Source organism: Phoenix dactylifera, chromosome 14, assembly GCF_051530095.1.
Source record: "Phoenix dactylifera cultivar Ajwa chromosome 14, Ajwa_hap1_PhDact_Kaust_v1.1, whole genome shotgun sequence".
Classification (NCBI taxonomy): Eukaryota; Viridiplantae; Streptophyta; class Magnoliopsida; order Arecales; family Arecaceae; genus Phoenix; species Phoenix dactylifera.
In genome coordinates, this window is record NC_143203.1 from 20,165,712 (window position 1) to 20,182,608 (window position 16,897).

General features: G+C 40.1%; 1 protein-coding gene across 1 annotated transcript; it reads right to left on the reverse strand.

Annotated features, from left to right (window-relative positions):
* Window positions 1–5,404: 5,404 nt before the first annotated feature.
* On the reverse strand, window positions 5,405–6,542 carry LOC103721683 (ethylene-responsive transcription factor ERF071-like). The gene is made up of 2 exons (XM_008811986.6): window positions 6,264–6,542; window positions 5,405–6,159 (listed from the first exon to the last, which is right to left on the reverse strand). Exons 1-2 carry the CDS (start codon window positions 6,373–6,375, stop codon window positions 5,663–5,665), a joined length of 609 nt encoding a protein of 202 aa, XP_008810208.1. The 5' UTR covers window positions 6,376–6,542; the 3' UTR covers window positions 5,405–5,662.
* Between the last annotated feature and the right edge of the window lie 10,355 nt (window positions 6,543–16,897).

Sequence of the window (16,897 nt, forward strand, 5' to 3'; positions counted from 1 at the left end):
GCAGGACATTTAAGAGCTTCATCAATATTTCTCGGTTCACCTTCCTCTTCAGGTGTAACAAGAAATGCTTCTCCTTCAATCTCAAATCGTCGACGAGGAACTAATCCACGGTTACTTTTTCGTAATTGAGATTGTTGTGAAATAAATTCATCATTTCTTGAATTTCTCCCACTTGAACCAGATATTGTTGAGGGATTTTCAAGATTTTTTACCAATTGAGTTTGATTAAACAAATTATCATGGTCCTCTATCTCAAATAAAGATAAACCTTTATTTATTTCACCCTGATTTGGAAAATCATTTTCCAAAAATGTGACATTACGAGATTCAAACTCAGTAATACTTCCATTGTCAGTGTTACCAACGAACACATATCCTTTGGAGGTTTCAGAATATCGAATAAAAATACTCTTTTTGCCCCTTGGACCCAATTTTCCATATTTATGAGAAGAATCATGAATATATGCAGCGCATCCCCAAGGTCTTAAATTACTTAGGTCAGGTTTGCGACCGGTCCATAATTGATAAGGGGTGGAAGTTACTGATTTTGAGGGTACTAGGTTAAGTACATATGCAGCTGTTAATAATGCATCACCCCAATAGGTGATCGGCAAATTAGCTTGTGCCATCATAGATCTAACCATTTCCAATAGGGTTCTATTTCTTCTTTCCGCAACACCATTTTGTTGTGGAGTACTAGGAATAGTTAACTGTCTACCTATTCCCTTTTCATCACAAATTTGTTTGAACTGATCAGACAAATACTCACGTCCACGGTCAGTTCTTAATACTTTGATTTTTCGGTCTAATTGATTTTCAACAAAGTTTAAATATCTTATAAAGCAATCTAATGCATCAGATTTGTGAGATATCAAATAGACATAACTGAAACGTGTATAATCGTCAATAAATGTGATGAAATAAGAAGCCCCATGTCTTGCCCTTACATTCATCGGCCCACAAATGTCAGAATGAATTAATTGCAATGGAAAATCGGCTCTAGTTCCTTTACCAAATGGTTTTCTTGCTGTTTTTCCTGCTAAGCAATATTCACATATAGCTAGATTAACCTTTTCAACAGGGCCTAATAATCCCTCTTTGGCTAATCTATTCATTCGTTGTTGCCCAATGTGACCTAACCTAGCATGCCAAATATTTTCATCCATGTTTGGATTACTAGTAGATGTAACAAAGGAAAAAACAGTACTTATTACATTACACATACTATTATCAGTATCAAGTACAATAAAACCATTTAGTACATAACCAGATCCATAATAAGTTGTCCCTAGCAATATGTCTACACCATTACCATGAAAATTTAAGATATAGCCAAACTTAAGTAACATAACAACAGAAATTAAGTTTCGCCGAATATCTGGAGCATATAATACATCATGTAGAATTAAGGGTTGACCACCTCGCATATTCAATTTGCAGGTGCCAATCCCCTTTACTGCAACTCTTGAATTATTTCCCACGTATATCCATCTTGCTCCTCGTGGAATTCGACTATATTCCACAAAAGCGTCTCGATCTCTTGCTACATGGTCTGTGGTCCCTGAGTCTACAATCCACAAAAGATGAGATTCAGCTAAGAACACAGAACTTGAAACATAAGACATACTTATATTTGTGCTAAGGGTTTTTACCTTCTTTGCCTCGGAGCATTCACGAGCAAAGTGACCCTTCTTGCCACAGTTGTAGCATCTCAATTTTGCTTTGTTCCTCTTAAAAGGACGCTTTCTTTTACCCGGCTGGCTATGCTTGAGCTTCTTAGAGGTCTTGCCATTACCATTGCCTTTCTTAAAATGACCACTAAAATGCTTTCGCTTGAAGCCCGAAGCTCCTTGCGAACTAGTGTTAGCCATATACACTTCATTAGTGGTTTTATTTGCCTCAAGACGGTCTTCCTCCAATTCCAGATGACGACCAGCATCAGTGAAAGTTCTAATGCTTTCATTATGGGTTAAGTGAACTTTCATGTGCTCCCAACTGTGAGGCAAAGATCGAATTATAGCTTGAACTTGTTGTTCATCAGTTAGCACATGTCCAGCATCTCGCAGTTCACTTATCATGTTCGACATTTCCCTTAAATGCTGCTTCATATTATTATTAGTGCGTTTCTTATATGTGTCGAACTTGATAGTCAGTTGCCTAAGTTTGGTGACAGAAGTTCCACCAAACTTTTCTTTTAATGCTTCCCATATTTCCTTTGCCATCTCAAAAGGCCTGAACTCTCGCATGATATCATTTTCCATGCTACTCAGCAATGTAATCCGAGCAATTGAGTTCTTCTTTTTCCAGGCAATATAAGCCTCCTTATCCTTTATGTGTTGAATCGTTATTCCATCCTCAGGCTCATTCATGGTATGGTTTAAGGCTTCCAGCGCCTCTTGTTCCTCCAATACATATTGGATTTTCATTTGCCATATTTCATAATTTTCACCATTCAATTTCTCACCCTTATTAAGTTCAGCTACTATATTCTTAGATGCTGAAGCCATTGCAGAAAACTAAATTTCTACATCAAGACAAAACATGCACACAATTAATGCCAAGCACAACACATATTTTTCTTTGCCACTAAACACAAATAAAATTAATGCTAATTCACATAATGGCATGGAATTGAAAGTTCGCTATAAACATTAATTTTGATTCTTAGCAGACAAAGTTCTAGTTCTTAAGACAAATTATATAGTAAGTCTTAGAACTCCCACTTAAAACATGTATACTAAAACATTAATAATTATATAAACATGGAGAAATTTATTATCATAAAAAAAATTAAATAATTAATACACAAGTAAAGAATATAAGTCATTCTAGCTTCGACTAGTTTTCAACTAGTGATTTTGCCATCTGAGAACCCGAACCCTCCTTGGAATAGTATCCTCAATTTCTTTTTGAATCATAGTTGATACTATTTGTTCGATCCAAGAAACCATTATTCTACTAATGGTATGACCTCCTGCTACTGTTAAAATTCCACTAATCTCATGCATTAAGTACTCTTTTATAAATGCTCTCACCAATTGAGCATAATCTCTCACTGCTAAGGAATTCCAAATATCTCTTAGAACTTGTTGCCATGATCCAAATAGAGAATCATACAACACTTGGTACCGTTGATGTTGACATAATGCATGTCCTAGATGAATGATTTCTTCCATCATATAATGAATAGTTTGTACATGTAAAATCATGTCATCATTAGGATCCATCCTTATAACTCGTAATGTGTGCAACAAATCTCTAAGCCTCGCCCTTTGTTCCGGGGTCCTTGCTGCCCTCGGAACCCTCACTAAGAGTGGTACTCGTGGCATTATTTCCTACAACAAATGTGGAAAAAATGCTTAGGCATAACACTTAAATATAATAACACACAATTAAAGGATGCGGGAACATTCAATTTCAAAATTTCCAAATGTCACACATACAATCACGGTATGATTGGAAAAATTTCAAAAAAAATATTTTCCTGTAATTTTAACTCATTTTCGAATATAAATAATAATTAAAAAAAATTATTTTATATTCGAAAAAATATTTTAAAAAAAATTACAGAAAATTAGGAAATTAGTTATTATTATTTTGAATCCAACGGTACAAACTACGTCTCAATATATTTCTCCAAACCATATTTGGAAATTTTCTCTCCAGAAAATTGGTGGCCCGCCCGTTAAACTTCCACCGTTGGGAGGTGTTCGCTGTTCTGTGAAACCAGTCTCATGCAGGCCCCTCCGCTTAAGGAGAAGCGCGACCCAAGCTTTTGCTGAGGCCACGCATCCCACCACCCAAACTCGGAATGGGCAAACAAGCCCTTCGCACCAACCGCACCCAGACTCGTTGACGAGACCCAACAAACCACCAAGTGCCCCCGTTTGGGTTATAAGCTCCCACTGCCTTCTTTGTTTAAATATTATATCCTTCCCAACGTAACCCATCTCTCCTCCTTTCTCTTCTTTAGGATGTTTGGATGAAGAGAAAAAAAAAAACAGTAAGAAGAAGATGAAGAGGGGAGAAAAAAAAATGGTTTGGGGCAGTTGGGCTTTCTTTTTTTTTTTTTTTTTTTTTATGAGGTGGCCGCGTGGGAGACGCCATCCGTGAGCCGTTTAGAGGCCGCGCCACTGTGCAAAGGGAAGGTCTTCTTCACATGAAAAAAAAAATTTCCAGAAACAAGCCTGAAATTTTCGGGCCTTGTTTCTCCCTCCATAGTGAACGAAATTAAGTGTATTATATATGGATAGAAAGCTTGTTTCAAGGGCTTTCCATTGATATAAGTTTCGTTTCCCAAAACAAACTGTGGAGAAAGTTATCAAGTTTCAAAGTTCCGGATTTTTGATCTTTATGAATTTATATCTCTCAAACTACTGCACCAAACATCACCCAACTTTCCAGATATCATCTACATATCATATAGTATCTTCATGCAAAAAATCACGGCCTAACTATATGTGTAAACAAAACCGCCATTAATGGCCATTCAAGGTGGTGAGTGTGAGAGCAATGGATTTAAGATATTAAAACATGTAATATCCACTCCAAAACATTTCAGAAATCGAACAAACCTGCTCTGATACCAATGTAAGATAAACACATTAACATAAAACTGGGATTTCGGATCACTTACTGATTTTCTCTTTGATTCGATTCACTGATCAAGAAGTGGATTTTACCAATGAAAATCTACTGTTTTCCACAACCTAAATGCCCAAGTCACTTGCAGAGAATCTCATAACCACCCCCTTTTTAAATGAAGCCTTATGCATAACTGTCAATAGACAGTTTCAGGGTTGGAGAGATGTCTATGGAAAGACATCTCTTTTGGACATGAGATCATGTCTTTTGGTTACCGGTTTGATTGAACCATCATGGGTGGACCAAACCCGTTTTTCCAACAAGACCTGTTTAAAATTAAAAGATGGTTGTTCTTTTTGTGATTAGGTTTTAGCTCTGAGATGATTTGTGTAGTTTGATAGAATTCAGCTTCAGATCTTTGGCTGGGAATTGCCCTGAGAAACCATTCTAACTGCTGATATTTTTGTTCAATGTTTCTAAAATTAACATAATGGAATTTTCTTCTACCGTACCAACTTAACAACAAAGTTCTGTAGGAAAGGTGAGAAATTCTGATTGTATCTGAATTTAAGCACCAGGGTCAGGAAGTTTCTCTGTGACCAAACTACTACATGAGGTCCAAAATAGGCTTAACTAGACTATTAATCTTTTAAAATGGCTTGTCACCCACCTGCCATCATATAACTGAGTTTTGTAATGACTCTACTATTATACTTCATTTGTCATCCATTAATCTAAGCTTGGCAAAGATAAAAGAGAAAATTAAACAGAAGGAATGCTCGAGCTCCTGGATCCAAGATAAAAATTTCCAATGAATGCATCACCAACTTATGGAGTCCATAAATTTATTCTAATAAAATCACAAACACATAAGTCCACATCTCATAAGCAAATGTTGAGAGATTACAGCAACAGGGCAGGAAGCAAAATGAAAAGAACTACACTATAGCTGGTACTTTACCTGCGCCACTACTTAAGTACTTATATTACCAGACCTAAATAAACCTTAATAAGAAGAAAAGAGGAAAATTTCAAATTACAAGCATCAGAGAGAGAGAGAGAGAGAGAGCGCTTGAGCTTAGAAAAGAAGGTCCTCAAAATTCCAGAATAGCTCTTCATTGGAAGAAGGGCCGCCCATCTGAACCCCGGCGTTAGCACCGGACTGCGCCGCCGCCGCCGCCGCGCTCCCCTCGATGAACGGCATCTCAAAGGGATCAGCCCACGATCCGGAAGCCATCGCCTCCTCCCTCAGCCTCCCGGTCTCCAAACCGCCGCCTACCGCTACCATGGCGGAGGAACAAGCCTCCCCGCCGACGCAGTGAGGGCGGTAGCGCTGGCGTGCCGCCTTCGCGGGCGGCGGCGGCGGGTCCTCGTTGGGGAAGTTGACCTTGGCCTTGCTGCCGCGGATCCGGCGGGCCGCCCGGTCGTAGGCCCGGGCGGCCTCCTCGGCGGTGCTGAAGGTCCCCAGCCAGACCCGGACCCCCTTCGCCGGATCACGGATCTCCGCCGCCCACTTCCCCCACGGCCGCCGGCGGATCCCGCGGTAAAGGTTCTTCCTTTCCCTCTTCTTCGTCTCTGAACCACCCCAAGAGCCCACCATCAGTACTCGACTCCTCTGGAAAACGGCAGAAGGAAGAAAATGGGAAGAAAAAGAAGCGGAAATTGGATAAAGATGTCACCTTTTTGGGTTGAATCGGCGCAGGGAGAAGGCCAGAGGTCGGCGGCAGCGGCGAGGTGGTGCTGTTGGCTCCGTGGAGGGAGGAGGTCGGAGATGATGGCGCCGCCACACATGGTTCCTTTGTTCTTCGCCGCTCCTCAGACTACTGATGGAGAAGCCAAGACAAAGAACAGGGGAGAAAGGAGGGGAGTGGGCTCAGAGGGGAGGAACAGAGTTGAGAGAGAGAGAGAGATGGGAGAAGTACGCAATGGCAAAAAGAAACGGCACTGGGGGGGTTTATATCGTGGTGCTCTGTTTCACTTTTTCTCTCGTCTTTTTATTCATTAACACTAGGGGTAGGTGAATCTTTTCGGCCATTAATTAATAAAAGGAGAGAGGGACAAGGAGATCGGTGGCGGAAACTTCTGGGATCCGCGTCGTATTTTTTGCATGGCGTCGCAGGTGGACTGGAGATGGTTGGCGCGTGGATGCCGTCTTGTCCCGGACCGGCCCCAGCTGGCCGCTGCCCTCCTTCTCTATATCACCTGCCATGCACGTGAGCTTGAGAGAGAGTTTAAATTTCAGCTGCTCCTTCAGAAAAAAAAATCCAAATATAAATATAAATATTAATATTAATTGACTAATTAAATTTTATGATTATAAAATTAAAAATATTACTAAGTCGGATAGGTGAGTATAAATCAAATTAATAGTATATTATTGTGGCTGTTTATTTTTCTCAAAAAATTTTGAGTATTATATAAAACTAAATAGAATTATAAATAGAATTAACTATTTAGACAATTATTTATATTTTTTAAAAAATAATATAAATATTAGTCGGATGCTTTAAATTCTATTCATAAACAGATCCTATCTACTTTCACCTCTATGATTAATTTTATTAACCATCTAATTTGATAGATATATTTAGGGTTTCGAAAAATACACTCTCTTTGTTTTTTTTTTTCCAAAAACAAAAAATTAAGAAGTGAACTGAGGCATGCATATATATTAGAGATAGAGAGTAGGGTGATTGGAGACATAGAAGACTGCAAGTTTGGCCTCGTTTGAGCATGAGATTGTGAGATACATGGCTTGATAGCTTTCACGGCCATGCATTGTGGTGGAGGAACCGATTTTGTGGTTGGCTTTACTTGGCCACCTGGTCTCAATGCACATAAAACTTTCACGGTCTTGCATGCACGATCGAATGCAAAGCCTTTTGCATGCATTAATATTAGACTTTGCTGATGACGCTACAGTCCACTACTGCAGTATTACTCATTATCTCATATCGAATGGATATTTAAGCGAAAAAAATATTTGAAGATGATTGTGATTAGATTATTCATTGTTCTTGAAATTAATTTGATTAAAAAGATAGCTTTTGTTATTCAACTAATTCGATAAATTATTTGAATTTTAACTATTTATTTTATTTTTTCTCTTAAAAAAAATAAGTAAACCATAGTGAATTGTATGGTAGAAATGAGAAGAGCTTGTGAAGATGGAGAGATCCATGAAGCTACCATACAATCAACAAGCTTTGCATGGATGACACGAAGAAAATTATAGTCAGGAGCAGGGAGCATTTGTGGGAGGGAGAAGCATATCAGATAACATCTTGTTGGCGCAGGAGATGATGGGTGACCTACAGAGAGCCCCGAGGAGGAGGGGTTTGATGGCAGTGAAAGTGGACATGGAGCGTGCCTATGACCGGATCCGCTGGGCCTTCCTTAGATGGGCACTGGAGAGTTTTGGCTTCCACCCGACCTGGATTGACTAGGTTTCTGGCGTTGTGCAGGGACCTAGGTTCTCCATATTGGTCAATGGTACGCCTTCGCCTTTTTTTCGGGCCACTATGGGGCTCCGCCAGGGATGCCCTTTGTCCCCATATCTTTTTATCCTATGCTCTGATGCCCTTTCCCGTGCACTACGTGTAGCTTGCGAGAACCGGGAGTTGGATGCCTATAGTCCAGCCCCGGCTGCTTGCCCCATTTCTCACTTGCTTTTTGCAGATGATTGCCTGCTACTTGCCAGGGCGAGGGTGAGGGATGCACGAGCTCTCCAGAGAGTGTTGACTGAGTACTGTGGGGCGTCCGGACAGAGGATCAATCTCCGGAAGTCATCTATACATTTCAGCCCACGCACGGAGCGGAGGGTACGCCGAGAGATCAGGGTGATATTGGGGATGCAGGAGCAGGAGGGAGCTCTGGACTACCTTGGGGTCCCCATCACTGGGAGGAGATTGCGAGTGGCGGAGTGCTCTACTTTGGTGCAGAGGATGCAGAGCAGACTTGAGGGCTGGAGGGCCTCATCACTTTCTATGATGGGTAGGCTGACGCTGGTCAGGTCTGTTCTCTCTTCCATGCCTATTTACCTTATGGCCCATACTGTTGTGCCGAAGACGATTTTGATGGGGATAGAGCGGCTTATGCGTGGCTTCCTGTGGGGCTCCTTGGGGAGAGGCCATGGGGTACATTTGGTGGCCTGGGGGAGAGTTTGTTCGCCTCTGGGCGAGGGTGGCTTGGGGGTGCAGTCACTGCTGGTGAGGCGGGAGGCGCTCCTGGCGCGGCGGGCAGTGCAGATTGTTCTGGAGCCCCAGGGACTGTGGAGTCAGGTTATGATAGCGAGATATGGCCGGGCAGGCCCTGCTGGCCCGGCGGTGGGGAGACGTAGGACCTCTGTTATGTGGCGGGAGGTTGGGAGGTATCTGCCTATGGCCCTGGCGCACACTAGATGGCTGATTGGTGACGGTCGGAGCATTGACGTGATGGAGGAGCCATGGGTGGATGCACTTCCATTGAGTTTGTGGCCGACGATGATCAGCGGTGAGGGGGCGGAGGGACTACGGGTCTGCGACCTTATGATGCCGGGGGAGGCAGAGTGGGATGTGGATAGGCTGGGCCAGTTATTTGGGGAGCACCTAGCCGAGCGAGTACAGGCCCTTCCTGTTCCGGGATCAGTAGGGCCAGATGTCAGGGTATGGAGCACCACCTGCAGTGTCAGAGTCAGTGTGGGCGATGTTGCTCGGGTCCTTCAGCAGGGATCAGAGCGGGGCAGGGACTGTGGCTGGGTCTGGAGATTTGGGCTACACCAGAGAGTTGCACTTTTTCTCTAGAAGGTAGCCTGGGATCGTCTACCGACGAGCTGGATTTTGAGCCGACGTGGGGTCAGCATTCCACCTGTGTGCCTATCTTGTGAGGTGGACGAGTCAGTGGATCATGCTCTATTCCAGTGCGTTTGGGCGAGGCGGACTTGGAGGCTGTCCGAGATTCCGGAGAGTGCCTGGAGCCGGAGGGATTGTTTTTTGGAGGAGGTTCAGCAGTGGTCTAGCTCCCCTCAGATGCGCCTTGCGGCTATTCGAGCGTCCTGCACAGCGTACCAGATCTGGCTGGCCAGGAACGCTCGAGTATTTGGCGAGCTCCGCCCGTCCCCACGATTCGTGATGGAGCGGGCTCGGACACAGGCAGCAGAGCTTCTCTCTGCAGGGTTGGATGATAGACCTTTGATAGCCCGGGACATCTGGGGCCCCCATACTGCTACGGCAGCTTCTCATACGGTGTTTTTCACCTGGGAGCCCCCACCCCCGAGTTTCCTCAAGGTCAACTTCGACGGTTCGGTCCGGATGGAGGCAGGAGAGGAGGGGCAGGTTTTGTTATCAGAGGGCCGAGCTCTACCATGGTGGCAGCAGGGGGGTGTCAGATCTTTGATACTTCGGTACCAGGGACTGAGCTGCGAGCGGCTTGGCTGGGATTGCGACATGCGCGGCGTGTGCTTCGGGCGAGCGCTATCCTTCTGGAGGGCGACTCGTCCACGGTCATCAGATGGGCCCAGCAGGGCCCTCACAGGGACGGAGGAGGGGTGCATCCTCTGCTTCGTAATATAGGGTCGATAGTAGGGGAGGGGATCACCTTTCGGGCTATGCATATATATCGGGAGGCCAATGGGGCCGCGGACTGGGTGGCGGCATATGTGGCTCGCCACTCGGGAGATACCCTATGGGTTGGTGAGGATGACTTACCCGGTGCTTTCCGGGACATTTTGTTTGCAGACGCTTCTGGGTGTATTCGTACCCGTCTAATATGAATCACCTGTTTTAGCAAAAAAAAAAAAAAAAAAAACAAATTCAAATTTGGCAGGGTCACATGAAGACTTAGTAATGCTATATTTAATAAATAATAAACTTGTTGAGCAAGGACTGCTATTTATAATTTATAAATGTCCATATTCATAAATATGTGCGCGTGTGTGTGTGTATATATATATATATATATATATATATGATATGGACATTGTTGGAGACCCTCACAAACGTTGTAATTGGTGTTGCTAGGAGGTTCTTAAGGCATTATTTTCTATAGGATAATGCCTGAGAAGAGAAATTATACCCCCACATCATAAGCACTATATGGCGGTGCACCATGCCAATAACAGACAGTGAGCCTCATTTATCAAGCACTTATCTCGGTGATTGATATGGTGCACCATCATATGGTGGACTATATAATTTCTTCGTGCAGTAGATATGACAACTTTCTCCGAGGTACAAGAACACGTGGTATTACGTAGCTGCCGTGGGTTTGTGACGGCAAGGAGAAGGGCGGCTAGCTTTCACTGATCGGCCCGAGGTTTATTCTACTTCTTGACCCAATACTAGCTCTCTATGTGTGCGCTAATTAGACCAAATCTATGAGACCGTACAGTTATACGCAAATATTTATGCATGACCAGTGTAATGTCAAGGAGAAGAATTCTTCTATCACTAGAAGAAAATAATTCAAATAATTGTGGAGGCCTTCAAAGTAAAGAAAGTATTGTTTAATTGGTATTGCTTTGACAATAATGCATGTTAGGTGAAGGTGGTTAGACAGCTATAAAGCATATATAGACGTGGTTGTAACTTGGCATTGATTGCTTTAATCCAATATTGGACTTGTTAAAAAATTAGATCTTACACTTTTAATCAGCTGTACATTTTGTTTATGCCAAAATTTGATGCAGAAATAATCCATTACCATAATGTCACTACATAAGTTTTTTATCATCTATTTAAACACTCTAAGTAGCATACTGTGGCACGATAATAGTTCTATCATGCATGGAGCAAGAACATTAATTAGCACACATGAAGGATCCTAATATGGCCATGTAAAGATAAATTCATTTTAAAATTGGATGATTGATCAGCAGTCGCATTCCTCCATTTGGAGGAGTTGCAAAGTTCTAAGATTTAAAGAGTGTTTTCTAAAAATTTGGATATGGATATAATTCCCTTGAAGTGTCCTCTTTCCATTTCATGTGAGAGATATAGCGAGAGTAACCAATGCTACATTCATTTTGCACTAGAATCTTGTAACCATTTACCTTTGTTTATGTGATCTTTTGTTTTTTACTTCTACTTTACAAAGATTTTGACATAGATTAAAATAAAGAAATGGAGGGATTGACATTCTTATGTTTCCAGAAAATGCAGAATAAGGAAATGACATCCCAAGGAGATCAGTAAGTTGCATGAAAAATCAATGTTAATGCTTCCTTCCATAGCAAGGAAGTATTCAATTTTACTGTTCTTTTTTTTATATTAAAAAAAACAACTTATACACAGAGAGAGAGAGACACATACATTTATACACATCTTTGCCTATTTTTTGTCAATAAAACATTTCTTGGCTAACAAATAGGCAAAGATGTGTTTAGGATCTTGATGTTAAGATCCTATATATATATATATATATATATATATATATGTTTATATGTATGTATATAGGTGGCATGATATTTTCCTACTTATGATTTTACTAGTTTAGCATCAACATTAATTTATTGTTACTTTTTGTGTCCGTATTCAAATCTTTACAATATTCTAATCCTCAATTGAGTGTTCATTTTCATTACTCAAGCAATCTTCATGCTGACCCAACTTTATGACATAAATAGTCTAGTCAAGTCTTAGAGCCTAGGTTCAAACTATTGGCTTGTTGGCCCAATCCCACGAGACTAATTTGAATCTAGGCCATCAGGGAATACGAAGTTCATGAGAGTTACACAAGCTATCTTTCTTATTTTATTTCTGTTTACCAATTAGTTTACTTATTTCGAACGGAGTAAGCCTTAGCTACAATTGTAAGACATTATAAAATAAAATATACAACTTCACTCTATCATTCAGGTATCTTTGGTGTCTGAGTCACTAAGCTGCCAAAAAAAAAGAAAAAAAATGGAGAAGATAGGGATGCTAATGGGCAGAGACTAGCCAAAGAATATCGAGGGTTTTTTTTATTAGGCCAATCCATGCATGCATGCAGTGGTAATCGAGTAGCCAAATCTTATAAACCAAAATCAGCAACTGGTTTCCAACGTGCTCTAACTCGGTAGGTAGACATTCCAATGGATTATTAGGATCCAAGCCAAGGATTATCTAATATTTTTGATAAGGTCTGCCCCATGGCCTAAATAGGTTCAGCCCCTACAGCCAAGTTTCATTCACAATGGAGATGCCTAGGTTCTACAAACGGCATGAATCACCTTAGATTCGATGGAGAATGACTGGATTTTTGGACTTGAACATGCTGCATGGAATCTTGGAATGGATAGGTCAAACACCAAGAGTCAAAACCATGGGGCCAAATGGTAGCGATTGGACAACATTTTTGCCAACTCGCAGGACATTTCATTGACTGGGACCTGACTAACCATAATCTAAATTAACCATAAGTCCATGAGAATAAAGGAGGAAGATTTGCTGATCGCTTTCTAGGAAGCTTGGTTCTTGAAAGAAGATGTCCAAGTCATTTGACTTAGCCATATCGTTAGATGGGCCCAAAACTGCCGGTACTACTCCTAAGTGGATAAGACCCTCGTAGGGACAACATGAGAGACTTTAAAAAAAAAAATATTCTTCTTTATCTGTATGGTGGTAGTTAGTGTGCTGATTGTTTTTTAGTAAATTACAAACACATTCCAGTAATTTATATTTATGCCACTTATATCTAATAATTTATAAAATTGAAGGTTTACTTCATATAAAAGGTTGAACCTGTAAGTAGACAAAAGAATACATATATTTTCTTATATCCTTATGTGGTTGCTATATTACTTAAATTTTTTTTGATCATTTTTGTAGTTTTTTCTGATGTGGTATTTGGATCCTATTTAAGATTAGTGATTTGATAAATATTTTGTTAACTTATAGGTTAAAGTGCTGGATAAAAATAAACCTCAAGGATATATAGATAGATTTTTTTACAACTATGTGGTGTAAGTATAATTTATTTCTAATCTCGGGATGTTTTTGTAATTTAAATTTTTTTTTTGATGTACAGAATAATCAAAAGAATGAAAAATTGAGGGAGAGGAAAAGATGGTAAAACTCCTCCAAAAAAAAGTTTTCCTATTAATATTTCTTTGTGCACCATACTCGCATATTCAATTTCCAACAAAGCTCTTTGGTATTGTTACAAGCTATCCATGAGTCGGACTCAGCCTATGTCATGCCCCAAAATCGGAGCATGACATAGCCATGCTACCTTAGGTAATGCCCACAATAAAAAAATTCTTCATAAAAATTTATAGAATAATAAATTTAGCCCAATTTCATTTGTTAATCAAAGAGAAGCAGGTACAGAGCATCTAAATCTAATATTTGTATATTCAATACTACATAACCAAAACTTTATAGTCGTAGTTGCATTTATTGATAACTTGCATCAATGCTTCGAGCTTTATTCCTTCATCCTTCATTCTTCATTCATTTATTCTTTTTTTGCTCCTAACAACCTTAATTATCTAAAAAAAAGAGATTTGCAGCTTAGTAAATAACCATGTACTACCTTACTGGATCAAGCATAAATTTCTTTACATGATTCAATGCGTCATTTGGAAAGTAAATTTATACTGCAAAATAACATATTTCATAATCATAATAATAAGCAGTGCTCTAGCAAACCAATCATTTATGCATAAATCATACAAGTTCGTAAAGATGAAAGTGCAACTTAAAATATTCATAATTATCAAATATTTGTCATTTATCCATACTTTAATTAAAATAGTGCTCGTAGATTTTTTACGTTACGATCCCTATAATCCATGATAGGGCCATTTTCGTAATCGATAAGATATCATAGTTTGTATTTGTTACCAATTTTAATCCATTGGCAGAGGGTCGTTTTCATTGGATGCTAGCTCCAAAGTGTTGATTGGCTTCCATTTTTGGAAGTGGTCATAGCAATCTAAGAGCTTATAAAACATTTCATATTTTCGTAAAATATATTTTCTTCAATCATACATGAATAAAATACTAAAAATCTTTGATAATAAAACTATTATGAAATTATTTTCCATAAATCCACTATGTTTATAAAAATTCATAATTCATAATTAGACCTATATGTATCACCTTCATAGGAAATTACACTTTTTTATAATTTTGGAAATCATTCATCTATGAGACAATGCTATAAAAATATGAATAGCAAAAACAATCGTATACTTAATCCCGTTGCAAAGCCAATCATATCAATATAGTTTATATTTTTATATTCCATATATATTAAATTAACCAATAATCCAAAAATTAGTAAGGTTTGTGCTAGATCACTTACTTCTGTTCGCCCAAAAATCACAATGTTTAGTTGGAAAAATCTGCTGCACCTATCAAAATCGTTTAAGAAGAATAAATTACTTGCTATTCATTATTTAGAAATCTAAATACATATTAAAAAGCTTTAAGCAATCCAAAATGGACTTGAGCAGGCTTCAAGTCTTGACTAGGTAAATCAGTCTAGGATCTACAAATCAAATAGAGAGAGAAAGGACAAACCAAGGATGGGACCTCTCTTAATAGGGAGATTAGAGAGAGAAGAGAGAGGAAGAGAGAGATAGGTTTTCTCTCTCTCCTCCTTCCTTTCTTCTTCCTTCTCTTTCCTCTCTTTCTTCCTTTTTCTTCTTTTCTTGGTGATCGGGAAAGGATGAGAGGGTAGTTCATGGTGGCTGTCGTGGTCAAGATCCGACGGGTGGAACCAGAGGTGGTGGTGGCGGCGGAAAGCAAGCGGCGACGACCAAAGGGAACAGTCGTGCTCGGCCAAAAAAGAGAGAGTAAGAAAAAGGGCAACGCCCCTAACTGCCTTGGTAGCAACCCTCACGACCAAAGATGGTGATAAGGGTGGAGAATTCACCAGCGAGGGGTGGAGGCAGTGGATTTTGGCCGGCGGTGGATTTCGGCCGACAGTGGCGATTTTCGGCAGTCTTGGCTAAAAGAGAGGAAATGGCGCTCGAAATAGAGGAGGCAAGCAACCGAGATCTAAAGAGAGGAGGAAAGGTGTTTTGGGCAGCTGTGGTTGATCGAGGTGGCATGCTGGCCATTGGAGACAACGAAGAAGAAGAAAGGAAGCCAGATGGTGGATTAAGAAGAGGAAAGAGGAGGAATTTATAGGAGGTTTGGGAGGGATAAACTTAACGGTCGTTGCTTCCATCCATAGATCCTAACGGCGGTTGTGCACAATCCAACAACCAACGACGGTCAACAACCCCATAGAGTCTACAACAACTACGTTTACTGTGGCTTATCGGCTCAACAGAAGAGGGGAGGAAGCAGAGGATTGCGATTGCATCCTCTATTTCAATCTTTTCTTCTTTTTTTTTCAAAATTTGAGTTAAAGCCAGCTGGGCCTGCTGACTTTGGACCAAGTTAGACCTAGTTGGCCTGATTCTAATAGCTTGGGCCAACCATTTTTAAGATTTTTGGTAGGCCTCTACTGAGGCCTATGCGGAAGCCCATTCTCATACAGATTGCAATCACTCACATGAAAAGACAAGCCAGAAAATATATAATTGGTGAATTTGATAACAACCACTCATATAATACTTGAACTTATTTTTGAGAAGAAATAAAAGTGATCCATCAGAAAATCACTAAGAAACTAAGAAAATTGAGATATGAGATTCTGATATGATGCTTTAATAACATTGTTCTTTCTCACAAAATAGAAAAATCTTACTATATTGATCAGATACCATGAAGATAATTGTTTTCTTATTAACTCTAAAATATTCATAAGTTGTCTTCACATTAGTTCCATATAAATGTACAGTGATATTTATAATTTTATTAAATGATGAGGATGATAGTATTATTTTGATGATTAACGCAACCATTGAGGAAATATCTAATTAAATACTACAAGTTAATATGATACATCATTACTGAGTTCGACACTCTCGATACATTAGAAGAATGAGATCAAGATGTCTTTCAATGATTAATAATGAGATAAAATTTGTAATAGAAAAGGGATAGTGAATTCCAAATTCTAATTCAGCAAAGTTTCAAGTGAAACATTCTCTTAAGGGCAAAATAGTAATTTTCATTGTTAAGAGTATGTAGCACTACCATGGCATACGTCCAAAATTGCTTGAAATATATTTCATTGACTGTATGGATGAGTCTAACCTTAAGATGCAGCAAAGTGTGGAATGAGTCGACCCTGGCACATCATGAAACCATCAGGTATACCTCTGCGAAAATGGCTCGGATGAACAGTAGTGGAGTCGACCCCAAGTATGCTTGAGTCGACCCCAGCTTCAAGCCTTAAGAAAATAAGTATCTGGAATTTACTGAGAGGGCCGACCCCAACTTTCCTTGAGCCGACC